The following is a 22,003-nucleotide window of genomic DNA, read 5'->3' as shown; positions in this document are numbered from 1 at the left end:
ATCGTACCTTGTATTAAGCTGCTGAAGACAGAAAAGCTAAGAGGAGCCAGCAGATAGGCTCAACAGAAAGAGGCCTTTCTCTGGGAAGCTGAAGGTGTTGTGAGTTCTCTGCTTCCCCTGGTACCAAAACACAAGCACTGACTCCAAAAAGGGCAAAAATTAGAGGAAAGAAGATGGTGGAGTAGATAGGACACCTGTCTGACCAGCCAGCTCTCTCCTGAATTTACTGCTATCCACAGATCACTTGTCACTAGGGCCATCCCAAATCTCTATTGAAAGAGCTTAAAAACAAGGCAAAGGCTGCTGCCGTCCCTGTAGACTTGGGTTACCAGAAAGCTGGAGGCAGGATCTGCAGCCAAGGAAAAGAGACAGCTCCAGAGAGCCAGCACACTAAAGTCCAAATTGCCCCCAGAAGTGTCCCTGCCCCTCCGCTGATTTCAGAGGCTGAGCACCCCAATTAAATATTTCAGCTAAGAGTCTGCTTGTGTGCAGGACTGAAATCCTGGCATGAACTATGCCAACATAAATCACAAAAGCTCCCACTGACTTCATGATTGTACCACACAGGCAGCAGCGTGAACTTTGTATGAAGTTCAGGACTTATCATTTATTGCTCCAATATCATCAGTTTAGGTCAAACTGGGGAGGCTGGGTTATATCAGGGGAAGAGCAGCTTCCAGAAAAAGGACCTGTATTTCTACTTCTTGGCAGCTCTCTAACCACTTGCAGCACTGATATATTCCATCCTTGTCCTCTCCAGCTTGCAAAATCCTGCTTTCCTTCTGCTCACCTGATCTCACATACCAGCCCAACAGCAACTGTACATTTCTATCTTACTAGCAGCGTTGTAGTTTTGAGAGGTTAAGTGTGGAATATGTGGGGAGAATATGATTCTATTTGACCAACTCGTGCAACTGAAAGGAGGAAAAAAGTGAGAGGCAAGTTTCAGGGCAAAGAAGGAATCTCCTTTGTTCTGCCTCTTCCTCATCTCTCAGAGAAGGCTCCTTCTAGTTGCTCTGGCTGACTTGCCACCATCCCCCCTCACAGAGGATGTACATCTCTGGCTGTATGGTTGGATTGCACTCTGTGGTTAATGTACTCCCTCTAAAAAAGCATGCTTGGACTCCAGTTTGTCAGAAGGGTGCATTAAAAGACAAAGCGAAAAGAGCTTTTTCTGCCTGTGTGGGAGGTTTGTGAAGAAGAAACTGCCAGTTTAACACATTCTCATCTCCGAGAGCTAATTATAGATGAAAACATCACTACCACTGCAAAGATTACTACAAAACTACATTTTTTGTTGCACGAGAAGAAGGCGGCTGGGGTCCAAACACAACAGCCAACAGAAGGATGGGAGGCAGGAACAGCCAGGGTCCTTACACTTGAAAAGAAAAATTATTTATACTTTGTGCCAGAAGATTGTATACTCAAATGAGCTGGGGGAGGAAGGGGGGGAACCCAAAAGAAGTCATTTCAGGTCAAGAATTTGGAAGTGATTCAGCTGACAAGCCTAGAGAAAATTTCAATAAAATTGTGATTTGTTCAGAAATGTTTTTTAAGATTTACTCAATTTAAACTTTTTTAAAAATTTAATAAATTCACTAAAATATCTGACCATGGACTTGAAAAATTTAAGTTGAAATATTTAGCTTATTTTGAATCATCTTATAAAATCTAAAATTAAATACTAAATACTTATGAAACATGTTTTGTTTGGAAAAATATTTCAATTGAAAAAAAAAATAAAAAACGCAGTGATTCGTGTAGCTCAAGGGATTACAGAGAGTCCTCTGCTGTATCAGTGCTGTCACTCTCTTGTGTGGCACTCACTCTCCAGTGACACCTAGAAAAGAGGACCTGCAAGTATTAGGAAAAGCTTCAGTGTGTGCTGTCTTGAATATATCTGGCTTTGTATTACAAAAATTATACTCCTTCTCTTTTATTTGCAAAGTACCTTCCAACCCAGGACACCACGGGCCTGACGCAGTCACACTCCTCATGTCCTCCTAGACACAGAGAGTAATTTTTTGCTTAGAGAGGTTGCTTTCCCTGAGATGAAGGTGTGTCATGAGCTGTGTTATAATCCATCCTCTTCGAGCCTGCCCACCTGTCAGCAGCTGGGAGGGAGATCCATTCCCTGGGAGAAACAATGCCCCAAAGTGACCCGCTCTCTGTGGTTACCGCTCTTGCTAAAGCCACAGGTCCTCTTGCTGCAACTGAATTTCACCCATGCCTCTGGATCCTTTCTTGTCTATGAAGTGTTCCCAGGTGCCAGGTGGATGCTGCATATTTTTTTTGTGTGTGTTTGTATTACATTTTTTTCCTTCTTATGGTTCCTGCGAGTTGAATGTTGACAGAAATGTCAGTGTTGAACAAACCATTTCTGGCACCAGCTCCTTTGGCAAGTACAGTGTTTTCAGTAATTTCTGCTCAGAGGAGGAAAAAAGGCTTAATCAGGGTAGAGTCCTAGTGAGTACTATTTTCTTGTGTTCATTTTTCTCAGTCAGAGACCTAAGCAGCTGTTCCACTAAATTAACACACTTTTTCTTGGTAGCTGCATAGGTTGTGCTCCAATGCACAGGTTCTCCGAGTCTTTGCAGGGTTGCATCCAAATGGGTTTACCCTGTTAAGGAAAACAACACACCCCCCAGCCAAACTACCCGCTGCTGCCCCACCTTAGCAGAGAAAGCTGAGACCAGCAAGGCTTTGCTCTTCAACAGTCCACAGGTGTCCTTACTGAAAAAAAAGCATGGTCCTCTCCCACCATCTCATGGGCAGGACCCAACAGACGAGGGTCTCCTGCTGGATTTTCATGCAACATCAAAAAATAAAAACCTGTCCCCTCTGACGACTTAAAAGTTTTGCTCTAAGGAAGGATCCTGCAAAACCTGCTCAAGGCAAAGCCTTTCTGGTGTTCCCTGCTATGCACACGTGGAAAAACAGGCTCCACTTCCCAAAGCAAATGAGGATGCTGGAGAGCCAGGCAGGCTTGCAGCTGAAGGCTCAGCAGGAAGATGCACAGAGGAGATCATTACTTTTCCCATCTATCCTTTATTTTTAAACTCTGCCAGATAGCAGCTTTCATTATGTTGCAAATAGTTTTGGCCACAGTTCCAGTGCCTCTTATGTTTATTCAGTCAGACTGTTAAAAATTAATGAAGTGGGTGCAGTATTGATTTCAAAAGGGCACTTTGCACAGCATCCTGACTCAAACACGGCTCTGGATACCAGGGGAGCCTGTGGAGAGGCAGTGTCATGTGTAACCCAGCCCTGTATTCCAGAGAACACCGAAAACCTTTTCTGCAGACACAGCACATGCAAACTAAGCTTCAGAAAGCTTTTTAAGAAAGGCAGATTTTTTTTTTTTTGACACAAAATCCCTCCCTAAAACTTTTAAATAGAAAAGGTCTCATGTTCAAGTATCTAATGGAAAGGTCACCAGGGGATGGAAAGTCTCCCACTGATTCTAGTTAGGGACTAATAATATTTTCTTCCCCTTTCCATTTTAGTTATTGCTGGCAAAGAATGCCATGTTTTTATCAGCTGCTTCCTATAGGAGCTGTGCTAATGCAGAGTCTCACACAGCACCAAGCAGGGTGGGGGAGGCTGGAGGCTGTGCAGGGGAGAAGGAGGAATTAATGCCATTTCAAAAGTGCCAGGAAGGATGCAAAGCTCAGAAAGAACTGCAGGAGGGAAGGAGGACACTGGCAGAATGAAGGGAAAAGTAAAAAAAAATACTTCATAGACACATAAACTCTAATATATATATATGTGTGTGTGTCTGTGTGTGTGTATGTAAGGTGAGAGGAAAAAGAGTTAAGTCTAATAATGTTTTCTTGTAACCATATACCTCCTGGGGAATGATCATATCCAGGCTGGATTCAACCACCACTGTTAATCACAGCAGTGAAACAAAACAGTACTAAAAATTGAATCAAGTATCACCATACCATACTCAGATGTACCACCCTCAGGTGACAGGGACTTAGGGACTTCAACCCTGTAACTGCAGAGAGGGGAAAGGGGACTCCTGTTCTTTTGGAGAGGGATCTGCCCCAGCCATATGTTGGGTGTCACCAGGACTGACCCAGTTGCACTGTGAGTCTTCAGTTCCTGACAATTCTTTCATTGCACTACACTTAACACCAGTGTAAACAGGCAGTTGGAAAAGTTAGTCCACCAAACACATAATCCCCTCCAAATTAACACACGAAATCCATAATCATTGTCACATGATAAAAGAATGATTTATTAGAGCAACTTTATGATAAAATTATATAAAATAACAATTTGTTTTTTTAAAGACATCCACAATATCACCTTGAAACAAAATGTACAGATACTGCCTATAATCCAAACAAAAATAAATTACCATTCAAAAAAAAAAAAAAAAAAAGAAAACAAACCAAAAGCAGAAAGAAATCAGGGCAGGAGAAACAAATCAAAATTATACACAGCATTTCAAGAGGGTGTGGAAAAGAGAAAGTCATTAATTGATTCAAGTTATACAAATGTGTTTCAGCTTTACTCTCAGACAGCTCAGCTTGCATTTGTGTTGCATGCAAATGGAATGATCCAGTGAACAGTTGAGAACAGCAGAATCAGCAGCATAACAACAGCAGAGAGTGAAATAGGCACAATTCAGCACGGGGCACATTGAAAGTGAACAGGTAGTTCTGTCTGGTCTTTGCAAAAGTTATACACATTTACCAACTTCAAAAATAGCTAGTGCGATCTGCAAAACAAGAAAAAACTAGTAGAGTCTTGCACTCAAATACTTTACACTTTTTCATCTGTTTTTTTTTCTGTCTCCTTTCTCGTCAGTAGGCTGTATGTAAACATTCCACTAGTTGTACCTTTACTGAAATACTCAAAGATGATGCAGACGTTCTTTTCTCCTGGAGCACGACCACGCCACGACACCACTGCAGATACAGCCACGTCCTCGCTCACAAAGCTCGTACACATCCTTGCAGGAATTTACATTCACGCCATCGAAACAGAGTAACAGGATTTTACATCCGAAAGCATCAAACTCAGAACATGGTTTTCAAGTATAGTGGAAGAGCTGAGGGCTGGGATTTTGAAAGGTGCTCAGGGCATCAGGCACCCAAAGCATACGGAAACCCGAAAGAACCCGAGCACTCGCTTCCCTAAGACTTTGAAAATCCCACCCTCCGTTACATTTCTTTAGTCAGACACAAAACACATGAAAGCAATATGGTGTGAGAGTGACCCACAGGTCAGCGTCACCCCTGCCAAGCTCAATGCAAGGCCCATCCGCAGCTCATGGAAGCCAACGGGAATCTCGTACACTGATCCTGGGCCACCCGGATACACCACTACATATCAGTTAGGTTCACACTGGAGTCACACAGGCATGTTTCCATGGTTGCATACAGTACTGCTTGTAAGAATGAACAATCAGCAGAGGAGTGGACAGCTCTTTGGCTTATCTGGAGCAGACAAGTGCAATGGGAGTACTTCAGAAGCAGTGAATACAAGAAAAAATATGTTGCGTTTCACCCTTGACTAGCAAAACCATTTTAAATGCAAAGATCCAAGGATGAACACTGTGTCAGGACACAGAAGCATTTTATAGTTTGGCTGAGTCACAAATAAAACAAATCAAGCTGTACATCCTCCCTGCCTTCACACACACATTTCCAAATTATCAACAGACACTGACTGTTGCATCCTTATTACTCACTTGAAGAGGTACCATATTTTGCAGGTTGATTTAATTGATGCAAGGTGTCTGTGGGCTTGCTCTCAAGTTCAGAACAGAGCAACCAAGGAAGAAAATCCCTCCCTGATGTGTTCATGAATCAAAGAAGAATCAAGCAATTTTCAAGTGAAAGTAAACAGAAGTCCCATCAAGGGCATGTTGTAGAGAAACAGAATCCACCAGCACACAGGCAGGAAGATGTGGAAATAACAAATGATGTTAGAGGTCTTAGTAATTCACTTGTCTCTACAGCAAAACTGAAACTAACAGCAACACCTTATGTGTGAAGGTCCTTCAACTCCTAGTGAGTTGGGGTAGCACCTGGTCAGTTCAAACCCTAACTAAGAAGGGCTTGAAAAATTGTGTCTCATATGTCAGGAATGATACCACCACTTATGATATTCACCAAGGACACAGTCAGGTATTTCAAGAAAAGACAGATCAGAATAAACGACTGAATTAACACATTCAGATAGTGCGTATATTACAGGCAGAACAACATCAAGGGCAAATTCTTTTTCTATTCTGCATTCATCTACGTGAAATCCAGCAGATTTCCTCATGGAAGGGCATTTCCACACAAGCAGATGAGTCTTATAACCTACTGGAGATCTCAGAAGGATATTTGCACCTATTATTCACCAGCCAGCATCTTGGCATGCTCAAAAAGAAACTAAATGGCCTGTTGGCATACTCCCATTTTTGGGACCAATCCTCTCTCTGCTGAAATCAATGGAAAGCTCCCACTGGCTGCACCAGGAAAGCAATCACGGTCTTCACTAGTAAGGTTAAACACTTCGTGAGCATCCCTATTTATTTAAATTATTTTAACAGGTTCCCACTGTTACAACATTCCAGCAGAAAAGCTCAGGTAACTACTGAAGCTAACTAAGGAATCCACTACTCACCCCAAAATATAAAGTCAGCACACAAGACGCAGTCAAGCTTGGGAAACCATTTTCACTGGTTAAACTACATACTGTATGAGGGCAAAGTGGAACTCATCTGCTCACCTTTCCCTGTAAATGTATCCTCCACAGCTACAAAAGAATTTCTTTACCCGATTACTGTTTATTGACCTGGAAGAATGAAAAAGGAATCGATACAAGACAGAAAAAACTGGGAGCAAACACGTCTGGAAGAGATCCCCTCAAAAACAAAACTTTTGTTCTTAGAGCAACAAAAATTGCTTAGTGTTTTGCAGTTAAATACAAAGACAGAATACAAACCCCAACTTTTTTTAAATAAGAAATTGCTCAGTGCAAATGCGCACAATCCTTAGTGTTTTTGGGATTTTAACGGACCAAAAATTGAACGCAGACAAAAATCCCAAACGTACCAAGTGCTTGACACTGCTGAATAGTTTCTGAAGAACACCATAGAATGGTGGTCTTTGCAAGCACTTTTGCATTGAAAAAAAAATTCATAACAGAACTAGCCATAAAGGTGGAGCTACATTGAAGCCAGTATTTTTTCACTGCTGTCAAGTGAACACACTAGTTCACAGCAACTGTGCAATTAAGTTTATTTCATGAGCCACTGGAACAGCTGTTTTTCTTCACAATTAGCTAATTGCAAACATCTTAATCTTTGGCCCAGCCAAGAGTACTTGTAGCTCAGTGTAAAAAACTGTATACTTAAATTAAAAAAAAAAAAGCAAGCTGCTTAAAGACAACATTTGTACCGAAATCATGAAAATTTGGCAAGCTAAATTGTAAAATATAACTTTTTGTACCTACCCCAAACTTTGGGTCTGAAATATCATCAAAAATAGTAACTGTATTAGTCGTCTTTACAGTTGTACCATTATTAACTGTTACCCTTTCCCAAGAGAGAAACAAAGGGTTCATTCTGTCTTGTTTTGGTTTTTGGACTGAAAAAAAAGATGCACAACTTCAGCGTGGTTGCCTTTTTATGACTGCTGGAAAGGAATTCTTACACAACTGCAGTAGGAGTTTCTCTCAGAAACTCATGATATTTATTGCACAATCATTCTGTTGGATTTGCACATTGATTCCAACAGTTGTAATGCTTCACTTGTACACTTAAAAAAAAACAAACCTCAAACAAGTAAATCCCAAACAAATATAGTACCAAAAAAGGTGTCTTTTTTTCTTTTTAAAATTGCGCCTCATTACAACTGAATAATTATAAACAGGCCAATGCAAGAACACTTTAGCCTCGGCAGTACTGAATGGAAAATATGCAAAGCCTGTTTTCTTATGGCACACTGGAGAGTGAGTAATTTTGTAAAAATCAGTTTGCCTCTATGCTGAATATGTGCTGCTCCACAGTGCTAGTCTTGTTTAAAAGGCATACACAGACTTTCCATTCACCCTCACAGCATAGATTTTTCTTTTTTGTGCAACGTGTTAGCAATCTAAACAACTGCTCCACACAAACTGTCCACAAACCACTCATACACGATACTAATGCAACAGTAGATTACAATATGACAGCAATACAAAATATTGTATCAGATCACGTATTTCTCTCCATCTGGAATGAAATTCGAATCTTGCAAGCTAGAAGACCCACAGTTCGATTTCTGAGTGTAGTTTCTCATCTGTGCTGGGGACAAAGTCTCCAGTGTGGACCCAGAATTGTTAGCAGTCCTGACTTTAGTGGCTGTAGATTGTTTAGCAGCAGAAGATGCTTTGTTACTGGCAACTATATCCAAGTTTCCAGTGGGGTCAATGATAGCATTTATGACTGGGAAAAAAAGAAAAGAAAGAGACATACACAGACATATTAGCAGCACTCAGCAAAGTTTCCAAACAGAAGGTTGCTGCCTTCATTTTGAAGGCAGTAGAAATGTAGGTAGTACTTTTCTTCATTTAATCATGTTATTTTCCTCATTAGTACCTTCAGGCCCAAACAGCTTTAACAAGCAAAACCTCTCCCAAGCTACGTGGACACTCAACTTCCTGGTTAAATTGGTAAAGACAAACTACAGCAGCCAAATGACAAGCTTTTAGCAGAAGCCTAAAATGACGCCTGGATGTTTTTATGTCTTTATTAAGCTTTTAGATGATGCAAGAGCTTGCCTTGCTTTTCCTATTGCAGAGCTATATGTGCAAAATTCAAGTCCAAAAAGTATAGCACAGCTTATTGGCTTAAAGAGCTGCTAAACATTATTTCATCAGAACAGACCTGTCCCAGTTTATCCTTTGGGAATATGCTAATTATCACAAACAAAGCACTTCCGCAGCAACAGGGTCCACATTTCAAAAGTCAACCATTTTCTTAAAAATTGCCAGCACAAGATAAATCTACCGTTCCTTCCATATGCACTCATCAGGGAGCACTGTGCTAACAAACTAAACTTCTGCATCCTTTCCCAGCTTTCAATGGAAAATCAGGTTACATTATTTTATTTTGTGCAACTTTACTGGCATTTTAGAGACAAAAGGAACATTTTAGATGACCAACCTTCAAGCTGTTTTTGAACTCGCCTGAGCTCCTTCAGGATAGAACTGATTTCCTAGAAACAAAAGCATCAGAATGAAAAATTAAGCAACAAAGTACTCAACTGACAAAGGAATCTAAGTCTTACTCCTTCTGCCTTATCTGATTAAGGAGATTCAAAGTCAGCCCCAGCCTTGCTTGTTTAACAGACATGACATGCTTTTGGTCAGTGCACAGGGAACCCTGCTCTGCAGCATGTCACTAAGTGCTACAACACCACCCAGTTCACACCCACAGTGGTTTTTAGATATGAAATGCTAGCCAGGTTAACTGTATAAAGGCTCCTCCTTAATATTACACAAAGATATTTGTAAATTCAACTCCTAGATCAGACAAAGCATTTGGCCACATTTATGCTGCTGTAGCACTGAGCTACACGGGTCTTGCACAATGTTGCTTAGCATTAATCATATTTTCTGGGTCCACTACTGTACTTAAATCCTTACTGACAATCTCCATCAAGGACAATTAAAAGTCCTGAGAACATAAACACCACCCTGAGGCTGAATCACCTGAGTGAATTCAGCCTGAGGTGAATTTTTACTGCCCTAGTATCAAACTGTTACAGGTGAAGAAAACAAACATTCAAGAGAAACACCTGTCTGAAGCAGTGGCAACCACATGGTAGGTGATCTTTTGGTAAATGTTTAAATGAGGCCTAATGGCCCTAAGCTTCAGCATTTGTTAAGGAACTGGGTCTTTGAAGATGAATCTCAAACTGACAGGGAAGGAGTTTGGTGAAACACAACAGCTGAAGGAACTCACTTTGTCACACTTCAAACAGGAACAAAACTCTGCAGTTCAACACATGAAAATGAACCATAAATTTCAGAAACAGATTTGAGAAGGGCCAGAGATTGATGTTTTGGTTTCTTACAAAGCTTTCATGGACGAAAGTCTTTAGTATTTCCCTTGTTTGAATGGTCTTACCTTGTTTGAGGTCTTCAGAATTGGCACTTCATTTTCTGAATTGATTTTGGCCTCCATCTCCTCCCAGGTGCTTTCTGAGTTTTGAAACAAAATCCTGTACCATAAAAAGTAGAGCGGGTCTTAAAATTGCCATCCAAAAGCTCCTTGTTTAAAATACTTAATTATCACAAGATGCAGCAACGAAAGAGATTAGTGGATTAGCAACCAGACAAAGCCCCTTTCAGGTGATTTAGGAACAATCCAAAGTCCTTCCCTAACTGATGTCTTCTGAAGCAACAACAAACTTTGAAAAGATTTCACAAGCTTGGTGATCTGCAGGTTTTTACAAGAGCCTTGGTACAGAGAAGGAAAGAGGAAACAATCCACCAATTTTCTGCTGCATCTTTGCACAGGTAACATTTCAAAGTTAAGGCATCAACAGGCATTACAAATCCAGCATTACAATTCCAAAGGCCAAACGTGTGAGGAAAAGAGATAGCAAATAATCATATTACCCCTGGTCCACTACACACAGAGTGTTTCCTACATCTAGATTCCCTGCATCTTGATAACAAAACTTTCCAAGACAACAATGCAATATCTTCCACAAGCAGCAAATCAGCAAACTCACCAGCAAGTCAGCATTTCAGGCCAGGGACAAAAAGTTACTTACTTCATTTTTTCAGCTAGGTTTTCTGTATTTTCACGTATTGTATGTGATAACTGGGACACTGGGTTCAACATCAGATTGTCGAAGATTACCTAAAATATGAGGACAAAGCAGAGAACTTTTAGCAAAATGGCATTTTACAAAACTGGAATTTTTTATATAGTAAATTATCTTCACTGAAGCATCACCATCTGTGTGGATGATACCTCAAGTTCAAGGGAGATTATGATGATGTGCAGCTTTGTTGCAGCACTGGCAAAAAGGTTAATACTAACTCGTTCAGACTTTATTTTCTAGAGACAGAGAGACAGTTGTCTGCAGTAACATAAGTATTTAAGCAGTTGTGAAAGAAAAACACTTAAGACTTTCCAAGCCTCACAGATACCTCCCCTCCAAAACAAAAAAAAACAAACCCAAAAGCCAAATCATAACATGAGAAGCCACACAAGCAGTCTCACTGAAACTGTCTAATGGGATTTACATGAGTTCAAGCCACCTTCACAGCCAGGTATCCCACCATGTTACATTCTGCTTTACTAAAAACAACAAAAAACAAGCCCACCAAACCCCAAATATTCAAGTCCTGTGGCTCAGCAAAGCCTACAGCCTTCTGCCAGGAATGCCCACATCAGCTGGGGGCACTCTGAACCTGCACCTTTTATCCGGCCTTGGCACCTCTCTACAGGAGAGTGAGGGACTGCTTCAAGTCAGACACAGGACAGGACCAGCACTAGTGGCTGAGTCCACAGTCAGCCTTCATCTGCCCATCTGAGTCACCTCCACCTCCAGAGCAGTGGAGTGACTGTGCTGGAGCCCAGCTCTCCCCTCCTGCCTGCACTGCCTCCCTGAAGCCTCTGCCCCAGCTCTTCCCTCCAACCAGAGCTGGCAGGCAGAAAGCAAGAAGAGACAGCTGAGTGCTGCACCAGCAGATTGCTCCTCCTCTCTCTGGTATCCTCACCCCACTACAGCCCTCACCCCAATACCATCCCCGGCCTCAAGTTCAGGCCAGGCTTCCTCATCCTTTAGCATCATCCCAGTGATTTCCAGGTTACCCTGTACTCTCAGCCCAGAAGAATTGCATCAAATGGCATACTTTGGAGGGAGCAGTGCAGAACAAGTGGCTTGGCAGCTGTGCCACAGCACTCCAGCCCAGCTGCAGAAACCCCTCCTAAGGTCCAGATTCTGCCACTGCTGCTCCATGGGCAGCTCTAACCAGGATGCCAGCCAGTTGCAAAACAGTAAGGTACCACTAAACTATCAGTGCTGCAGATTTCAAAGTTGAGATGTTTGTGTTTTTTCTTTAAAATAGCAGTCAAATAGCCTAAGCAGGCTCTGACACTGAATGCCTCCTCCCAAACAAGTGACCAAGCCTCAGGTTTTAGTGGTGTTTTACACAAGAGAGGAAACTTCCAGTAAGTATTGGCAAGAGGGGTGATTCTGTTCCTCTTTTTTTTTATTTTTTAAAACATTATTTCTATACCCACAAGTCAGGGCTCTTGAGCAGTGAGGGGGTTTATTTTGAGTAGCCTCCTTTGGCAGAAAGAACAAGTATACATACTGCAGCTTAAAGCAATGTCATATAAAAAGTAAAGAAAAAGGTGGCCTGCCTCCTCACGGTTTCTTGTCCTTGTTTTTCTTGAGGGATCCTCTTCTCTATTATCGTTCATATTTTGGTCAAAATCCTTCAGTTCCACTGATCCCGGAGGCACTTTCTGGTAGTTCAGACTTGCTTCTGGAATGTGCTGCACCAACTTGGAAATAATGAGTAACGAGTCATTAAATATTAGTAGGGAAAGGAGGCTCACAGGCACTCACTGCAGGTATTGCAGATTTTTCAGGCAAGCCCGAGAGGAACACTGAGTCATTTAAGTCTTGTTCAGACAGGTATGGGCTCGTAAGCAAATTACTAGACCCCAATCCTGCAAGTGTCTACCCACTGGAATCATACCACAAAACTCTGCAGGGCTATTCTGCTTTATAATTTTGAGTCTTGAGCACATATTTGAAAAGTACATCTTTATCTTTTTTGAATTTAGCTAATATTCAAAAAGGCCCTGTTTTCCCATATCTTGTGTTTTAATATCTCAATGCAACATTAAAGACACACTAAAATTAATCAGAAACCATTTAGTAACACATGAAAGAGATGAAAAAGCAATACTGAACCACTTATAATGCACATAATTAACAGGAAGAACAGAAAAGACGAGACAGTTACTCCAGTTTGGTTTACTGACAAAAACTCTAAAACAAGGGGAAGAAAATAACAGTGACAAGACAGAGGTACAAAAATAATGGGATGGAAAGTGCACCTGAGATGGATATGCCAGCCGAAAAGATCTACGAGCAATCTGTGTTAAAACAGAAACAAAGAGGTCAATGCTAGTGAATGACTGTGACAGCAAGTATCAAAGAGAACACGTGGTTTGGGGTTATTTTGGGTTGACATTCCCAAAAGCGCATTCCTGAGGGCCAGGACTTGGTGCCCACCCCCATCATGCACGGAAGCCCAAGGAGGTCCTGGGTCACCAACCAGTTCTGCAGAGGTGGTCTTGGGCAGCTCCCCAATTACTTCAAAATGGACTGTGCTGAGTGCAATCCAGAGCCCTCCAAGGACAGGGAAAGGGCCAAACTTACAGCCCAGGAGGCTCTTTGGCTGGCAGAGCACACAGCTCTTGTGAGGAAACCATGTGCCGTCCAAGGTCCAGGCTCCCCACACTGTACGCAGTAGCACTGGGGTTATACACAGGCAGAGGGTAGGAGATATTATGGTGCAGGGGCACAGCAGCCAAAATGTTTAGCTAATAAGCTTATCTTCTCTAAGCAGAAACAAGAAGTTAGGCTGCTTGCAGCAGTGAAACAGTGTCAGAAGGGAATGAGATTTCTACAGGGAAGGGTTCTCAGCACAACAAGCTGAAAACATGGTAAGGACAGCACCTGCTTCACCATCACCAGGAGATTTTTGTACATGACCTGGTCTCTTCTCATGCTTTCTGTTCTGTCACACCTGTAAGCACTTCCTCTTGTCATACCAACACACACACTGAGTATGTTAAACAACAACTTAACAAAGATAATTGGGCTCTTTAGTTTTTCCTACATCATTATCAACTCTAAAGAAAAACAACAAAAAGAATTTTACTAAAGGGCTAAAATATGCAGAATTGGTGGGTGATTTGGGATGACCTGACTTGACTACATTTGCAGCAGCTCAGCTTTCAGTTTGATGGCTCAGCTCTTCAGAAAGCTGGGTCCTGTAAAACCTACACACCCACAAGCCAAGGCTTCACAAACAACCCATAGCTTTGGTAAACAGGAATCATGAAGGTTTCACCCTTGCTGAACTCTTTTTTTTTTGTTGTTCTGCTTGGGGTTGTTTGGGTTTTTTGATTAATTTGTAGTAGTATTCAGCTCTGTATGCCAAGAATTTAGGTTGTTATAAACTATACAGCTGAGGCTACAAAAACAAACAAGAACACCCCAAACATGCACTGGGGAAACCGACAACCTCCCTGGCAAACATCCAAGCCAACACTGGACCTGAAAAGACAGAACATGAAGAATAAAGTTTAAATCTAAGGCTCCACCTTAACTTTTAAGAGGACACTCATGATTTTAATCTTTAACCAAGCTTCTTAATAAAAGCAATTTAAAAAGCAGTTCATTTGAGGCTGAGAAATGCTGTGCCACACACACTGGTCTGAAGTGAAGCTTCTGATACAGCATTAAACACTCAAAAGTGATTCCAATATCAGTGCTTATTTTTCCTGCATTTTCCCCCACTTTATTGGAATAGGTATAAATATTTAGTAGTAGAAAATCAAGAGCTAGCAGAATGGCATACAACACTGCATGAGCCAGAGAAGGATAAGAGACAGTCATACACAGTAAACTTTTCTTATTCACATCCTTCCTTTTATCAGATGTTTCAATACACTACTATTATAACCATAGTAGCTATTTCTCATCACTACATCCTTTCCTAGAATATTTAATATAAAGCTATTTAATAAAAACTCACAAAATTCACAGTGCTTCCTATCACACACACTGATTCTCAGATATTTCCTAACAACTTCCCTGCATTAAGCCAAAATAATCATTTTAGCACAGATTCAGCAGCACTTAGACTGTGGGAAGCAGGTCTGCTGATTCTGGTCTAGTTCCAAAGATGAGAAGTCTGTTTATTAAACCCACATCAGTTTATATTGCTCCCATTCATAACATGACCCCCAAGCTGCAATACTCAGGGGATCCCAAGCTATTCAGGAATCCAGCTCCAAATCTCAGCATTGCCAGCACAAAGTCCTGCTGATTTAACCTGTTCCTGACTATCACTAACATAAGGCAGCAAAACTTACTGGGGCATTTTGGGTGTAACTAAAATGGCCTCCCAGCTGCTGGTCCTGCTGAAATCACGGTGCAATCCAATCCTATTTGGAGTGAGTCTCATTAGAAGCCCTTAAGGTGTTTTTAGCCACTGCTGCCTGAAGACACCAAAGATTGTGGCTCCTGATCTGTCTTCAAAGGCTCCCACCAGTGCTTCTTTGTCCTTTCCATCACTGTGAGATCTCAAAAACTGCTCTAGCAGTGGGTACAGCTGGGAGCATTCCCTACAGCACAACACAGCCCTCTGTTCTCCTCACTATTGTGAGGAACTGACTGGCATGTCCCACACGGCAGTGCTGCAAAACCACAGAAGAACCCTCAATTCACCCAGATCCAAGCAATCCTGGTATTGTGATTCTGCCATTCAGCATCACAACCATGCACTTTGTAGCCCATAATTTTGCACAAAGCAGAAACACTGTGTTTTGCAGGTGTCTTCCTCTAGCAGCTGGGGACATATCCCTGTGCCCGAGCTGACTTATGGTGGTACCCTTCAGTGGCAAAAAAAGTAGGTACACTACTTTTCCTTCCCTGCTTTTCTGGAAGCAAGCGGGTGCTGAGCAAAACATTTCATTTGCAAGTCAGGAGTACAGTAGATTTGTCACCTTTACTGCTCAAAAAGAATAATACAAAAGGCAGTTTTGCAGGCGTGGCACTTGCAAGGAAACAAAGCAATATAACACTTTTATCTCAGAGCCCGAACTTATTGCGAAACATTTGTGCACTGTGGCTCCAGAAGGCCCCAGGAAAAACCCCTCCCTGAGCAGGCTGCAGCTGACCTTGGTTTAGCACAACCACAGCCACACTCGCCTGATCTGGGTATCTCCTTAAACGTCTGCTTTGCACCTTCAGTGATGATCACAGCACGGTCACAGGGACGCCAAGGACTCTCTTGGCAGAGTAACAGGTTTGTTCTTGAGCTTTGAACCCTGCTTAGGATGGGGGTCTGCAGACCTCACAATAGAGGGCCATCTGAACAACAGAGAGCTGTGTACTTTTTTCAGCCCACACTGCTGGTAGACAAGAGGGAATCTGGATTTAAACACTAGCAAAGGCAATTTTGCTTTAGCAGCTGGACTCCTGGTGACCTTGCAGCCAAATCTGAGCTGAGGCACCAGTGAACCAAATGAAGAAATTGCCTCTCTCCTCCCCAGCCCAGTGCAGACAAACTGTGCTACACAGTTTGGGAGGAAGCCACAGCTTCACTGAAGAGCTGGTGGACAGCACTTCCCAAGCTACCTGCCTGCCTTCCTGCCCAACTCCCTGGCTGGAGAGTGGAGTCCCTGCCCTCACCCACCAATACACAGATGGAGGGAAGGGATCAGAACAACACCTGCACAGCATTTCAACAGTTCTGGCAGAGAGGATACAGCAGAGGTACAAAACACACAGCTGACACAGAGAGTGCATCCAGAGCACGTGATCAGTGCCTTGTCTGAAACAAAGAGGAAGGCTCTGGCTCCCTGCACAGCAGCACAACACGTGCCCTCCATCCTGTTCCTCAGATGCAAATTTCAGGGACCAAAGTCTGACTAACAGCCTTGAGAGCCTTAGAAAACAATATGATTCCCACCCTTTGCAAGGCTGGCTGTGGCACAGAGGACAAAATAAAGAGCACCCTAAACAGGCTGCAGTCAGTCTTTCTGGTGGTGTTTTTCAGGAGGATGGGTGATGAGGGTTTTTCAATACTGCAGCAACTGGGGATGGTGCCCTGGTCTCCCACCACAACCATGCCCCACGTACGTACTTACTAGAATTCAGAGGAAGAGATTTCTGTCATTTGGGATCTTACCTCTTCTCTTGCTGATATGGTGGAAGCAGGAGTGTTGGGCACAGAGCTGAGGGAGGTGCTTGGTCCTGTCCCTGATGAGCTCTGTGAGTCCCCATCTCCAGCAACATCGTGAATCTCTCGAGCCAGGATGGCCACATCCTTCACCAAGGTCTGGCTGAGCCTAAAGCACAGGCAGTGAAGCAGAACCATTAGGACATGTGATGCAACACGATACATATTCGTAAAATATAAAAAGAGGAGCCACAAAAGGTTTGTGGGAACGCTGACCTCTGCAGAGGCTAGGGAAAGCAAAGAGTTTTGGGGTGCCTTGGCAGGGTGCTGAGAAACACTATGTCTGTGTATAAAATAAATCTGCTCCTCTCCTGAACCTAGCTTCAAAGATTTGATACAAAGCAAATTCTAGTGACTATACCCTACCAGAAAGTATTGGAGACAATCCATGAAGAAGTTTTATGTTATTGTTCTCCCTCACCCATCCACTCTACTGCCTTCTTTTTTCTTCCTTTTTAAAATTTTTTTTAAATACAATACAGTTAATTTTTCTTCTTGGGAGTTCCTTTTTTTTTTTTTCCATTAAAAAGTCCATACAGTGGAAAAAACCTTTTTTTTTTTTACTTAAAGAATAAAAGCTCAAATTTGCTTTCCTTCTTCCTTGTGGTTTATAGACTGAAAATCACAATATGCCTCCACATTCTCCAGAAGAGCTGAGGGATTACCAGGGTAAGCACAGCATACATTAGAGGGATCTGGTTTTCAGAAACCAAGTCTTGGAACTTCAAGCCCCTTGACAGGTGTCCAATTAACACTCAGTAATGGTAGCACTTTGCTCTACCTGCTCTAGATCTTAAAAACAGTTTCTAAGTCTCTGGATTGTTGATAGCAGAGCTTTAAAAAAACCCTTCAGACCAGAAGTGCTGTTGTGGTAATTCTAAAGGAAAACTTTCAAGAGAAAAAATAATCTTGCAGCTAGTCAGCTTCATCTGAAAGACACTTTCTTCTTTAAATTAAAAAAAAAAAAACCCTTATCACAGAATCACAGAATATTCTGAGTTGGAAGGGGCCCACAAGGAAAACAAGCAATGTGATAAAACTGTCAGTTAATCAAAACATTTCCTTGGAAAGAAAACACATAATTGAACTAATAAAAACCAGTTTGAGCTTCGTGCCTAAGGTACCCCCCTCTCTGTGCTGGTGGGGGTAGACCTGTCACAAACACTTCCATTATGTGATTCACTCACTGTAAACAAGTGGCATTTTCCCTTTTAACTCTCTCTGACTCCTCCAAACCCCTCCCAGTTAATTCGGGAGCAGCAAGGGAAATCAGAACTGCAATTACCAAGCAGACTCTGTGACCGAGCCCTGCAACGTGCAGCGCCAGACAAGTCTGACGCAACCATTTATTTATAGCTGCTGCGAGCCGGAGCTCTCCGGCACTGGGAACGCTGGTGGGAGGGAAGCCGGCATCTCCCACACCCACACTTCATGCAGCACAGGTAATGCAGCCTGGTTTGAAGGCTGACACACTTTCTAGCAGCTTGACAGAAATTTTCAGGCAAGAAAAGCCCTTTTGAGGTCAGTGCGGCAGCGCTGAGGGTGATGTGGAGATGCTGGCCAAGAGCAGACAGAAGACAGCTTCCTCAGTCAAAAGTATTTCAAGTATGGCCAGTACAATGGAAGACCAGTATTTCTGGAAAGCTGGCATAACACAGTTGCATATTAGAGATGTCAAACCTCAAATGCCACTGTTTAAAAAAAGGAATCTATTTGCTTTACTGCTGAGGTCCTCCAGGCAACCGTCGGACCACCAGTACACAGTAAGTCCCGTATCCAGGGACATCATGCTAAGCAACAACTCATTTATATACAAGGTCTAGACAGATTTGGATTCAGTTGTGCTAAGCAAAGAGGTTTCTGCCCTGCAGCGATTACTTACTGCTCCCTCACCAGCTTCAGGCAAAGCAGCTACAACAGTTTACATATTCAGTCTTTGCTAACCCATTTGACTTCCTCTGCAGAGAATTAGGACAGTTCACACCAACCCACACTGTGACTTCCAGCAGAAAGCAGAGATAAGCAGGTATAAACAGTTAGATCTTCTGACAGACTTCCCACAGCTTGATCAAGAAACAAACCAAGATACGATGCCCCTGCACCTTGGCATTTACTAGAGAGAAGGTACAACCAGCACATCCTAGCCCAGGCTGCAAAGGTTTATGGAAACCTTCTGAGTCTGAACAAATTGATGTTCAGATGTAAAGGAGAAAGGGGGGGCACACAAACAGGAGAGAGCCTCTCCTTCTACCTCCACACCTGGGTTTGTTTTGAACACCAAAGAAAACTCAACCCATTTTCAACACATGGGTCAACACATAAAGCCCCACCTCACCTGGCAATTTCAGCTATCTCTGCTGTTTGTGCCATGAAGTTGTAGGGGTCAGGGTGGTCATCAAAATCTTCATCATCATCTGTTTCTCTGCTGTTGTGCTTCTGCTTGCCCAGCCCAGAGCCACGTATCCTCGGTGTTTGTGTGGCTGTTGAAGTATGGGAGCGTTTGTGTTTAGGGGAGCTGTGATTTGAACCATATTCCTCCTCCGAAGTAGAAGTGTAATCTGAACCCTGTGGTCTCCGCCTTGATGCTTATAAAAAATGAATTGGTTTCAGACCAAGGACAGTAGTAAAGAGTAACTACAAAAGGGCAAAAAGGTAACACAAAACTAGCCCAAGAGCACAAGGAAAGGAGAGTTTCTGTGCAGATTTTAAGTTTAAACAGCACATTCTCAGAGCTTATTTCTGAGTTGAGCCTCTGTAAGGCTCTCATTTACTATAAAAATTTGGAGGGGGAAATGCCAATGGAAAATCAAAATGACTGTGTTAACGACTCCAATGTAGTAAATTATTACCACAGACTTGGCTTTCCATGCACAGAAGCTCTGTGTATAAGTAGCACACATTTCAGACTCCTCATAGTCCCACAGAAGTCCCTGTCTAAAGAAAGCCCAATTTTCAAGCCTGAAGACACCTTTCCATTTAGCTGCAAGTACAAGCAGAAGGAGGGGTTTTTGAGTGAAGAGTAGACTATGGTGCTTGGTGTTATTTGCAAGAGTCCACACCCCCGTGTTCACCTCCTGCCTCACAGTTCCCCATTAATGACACTCCACAAGAGTGTTGACACAGTCAGGACTGGCTCCAACCCCTGGAGCCAAGTGGAAGCTGCCCACTTATCCCAACCAGTTCTGCAGATCTGTAGACACCCAAGTCCCTCCTTGTATGGGAAGTATCAAGGTGTCCTTATTTGAAAACTGGGCTCCCAGTGTTTGCTGCCTTGCTACACTCTCTACAGATACTGCTGCATTCCCTGCTGTCTTTCCCTGGAGCATGAAGACCCACCAAACACAGAACCAGCAGACTTATTTAAAATTACAACAGCTAAAAGCTTCACTGTGTTACCAAGACTATCGTAACGCTGAAAAAGCGCAAGTTAATTAAGCCAGCATCATAGATCATACAAGCAAACCCAACAAATTTGGCATATAAGACGCAGGTATAAACTACAGATAACTGCTGTATAGTGAAAGACGTATTCCCAGACACTGGCTATCTCATCTATAGCTATAAAAATGCTTTGGCTTAGAATTAATATATATATATATATATATGGAAAAAGTAAATTTAGTAGAGTTGTATTTTTTTTTTTTTAGAACACAGTTTTAGAATCAAGAGGTCACCCTGTCACTGAACAGCAATTTTAAAATGAGGAGACTGATTTTCCAACCCTGTATGCAAAGGGAAATCAGAATCAGCTCCCTCAGTCTCATTTAAATTACACTGAGTAAACAAATCGTGTACACAGAGGAACAGGCCCTTAGCTTTCAGAATTGGTAACTTGGGTTACTCTGATGCTATCTGTGCATTTCACAGAAAGTTACTTCAGGTGGCCCAACAATATACTGGCATTTCTTGTCTCATGGCCACACAGTTCATGCTGTTTCTCCGCTAGCAAGACTAACTTTCCCCCAATTGGGAGAGTTGGGAACTACTGTGGTTAGCTAAACACTCAAAGAACTCCTGGAATAAATCAGCCACATCTGCCTCCTTACCCCCAAGGCTTGACACTCAGTGCTCTCAAGGGCTGTTGTACCATGCTAAAAAACGTCTTGATGGCACAGTGAGTAGTCCAGTTTATCAACATTTCACTTTTGTTCCAGGAGGGGAGTTCTAGGTGTTGATTTACTGTATCTACAACAGCATTAGTATAGGAACATGCATCACAGGACAGTAAGCACAATGAAGCATGAAGCACACCAGTGTGTATTTAGAGCTTACACAAGGTCCACAATCCTATCAAGGAATTAGGAGGTTAGTATTTTAAGAGTAACTAATTCAGTGGAAGGATTAGCATCATCTGCTACAACTACAGGCAAGGAAAGGGGTTAGCATGCTGCTACGGAGCTCTGGAAATCAAAAACCAATTCATTTGAATAAAGAACTGGCCAACACTTATCATTTTTCTCCGAATGATTTGAAGTCTGTGGTCCAAAGGCAGAGGGAGTGCAAAGACCGCCTCCTGTTCGGAAAACTCTGACCACATTATTTTGCTTTAAATTTGTTATTGTTTAACAAGAAGTTAATAATAGCATCATCTCAAAAAAAAAAGGCAAGAGAAGAGACTGCACATACTCTTTTAGCTTAATCACATTCTGATTTACATGCATATACAAATGTGTAAGAAAAAAATCATTAAAATTAAAGGGGAAGCTGGATGCACTAAAACAATCCCAATCAAAACAAGCAGCAAATAACATTTTTAGCATGCAATAAAAATGAATAATGCAAGAAGGATAATTACTTCAGCTGTATGAAAATATATTAAAGGACACATCAAGAACTCCAAGACCCCTTACAAAATCACAGAACTGCTGAAAATAGCATCTCTCTCAACAGGACTCAGAAATCCAGCCAAAGGGGTTCTTCTTGTCCCTGTGGCTACCTAAGCCAAAAACCTAAGCAAACAGATTCCTAAAAACCTAAGCAAAGAGATCTGCTTTGCTAC

The 22,003-nt window shown here is 42.3% G+C and overlaps 1 protein-coding gene across 5 annotated transcripts in view; it reads right to left on the bottom strand.

Moving 5' to 3' along the window:
• Positions 1–4,219: 4,219 nt before the first annotated feature.
• Positions 4,220–22,003, bottom strand: part of CEP170B (centrosomal protein 170B) — a 58,600-nt gene continuing 40,816 nt past the window's right edge. For 2 of the 5 annotated variants that reach the window (XM_032690558.1, XM_032690561.1), the window contains 8 exons: positions 19,340–19,589; positions 16,954–17,113; positions 13,085–13,123; positions 12,380–12,523; positions 10,776–10,864; positions 10,124–10,217; positions 9,158–9,209; positions 4,220–8,437 (listed from right to left, as the gene is read on the bottom strand). In XM_032690558.1, coding sequence (XP_032546449.1) covers positions 8,202–8,437; positions 9,158–9,209; positions 10,124–10,217; positions 10,776–10,864; positions 12,380–12,523; positions 13,085–13,123; positions 16,954–17,113; positions 19,340–19,589 — 1,064 coding nt within the window. In that variant the 3' untranslated portion in view covers positions 4,220–8,201. The remainder of the gene's footprint in view (positions 8,438–9,157; positions 9,210–10,123; positions 10,218–10,775; positions 10,865–12,379; positions 12,524–13,084; positions 13,124–16,953; positions 17,114–19,339; positions 19,590–22,003) is intronic. The other 3 variants (XM_032690559.1, XM_032690563.1, XM_032690562.1) reach the window with 2 other exon arrangements.

Source organism: Chiroxiphia lanceolata, chromosome 6 (genome assembly GCF_009829145.1).
Source record: "Chiroxiphia lanceolata isolate bChiLan1 chromosome 6, bChiLan1.pri, whole genome shotgun sequence".
Taxonomy (NCBI): domain Eukaryota; kingdom Metazoa; phylum Chordata; class Aves; order Passeriformes; family Pipridae; genus Chiroxiphia; species Chiroxiphia lanceolata.
Note: the sequence above shows the minus strand (reverse complement) of the source record. Positions and strands in the feature narration are given on the sequence as shown.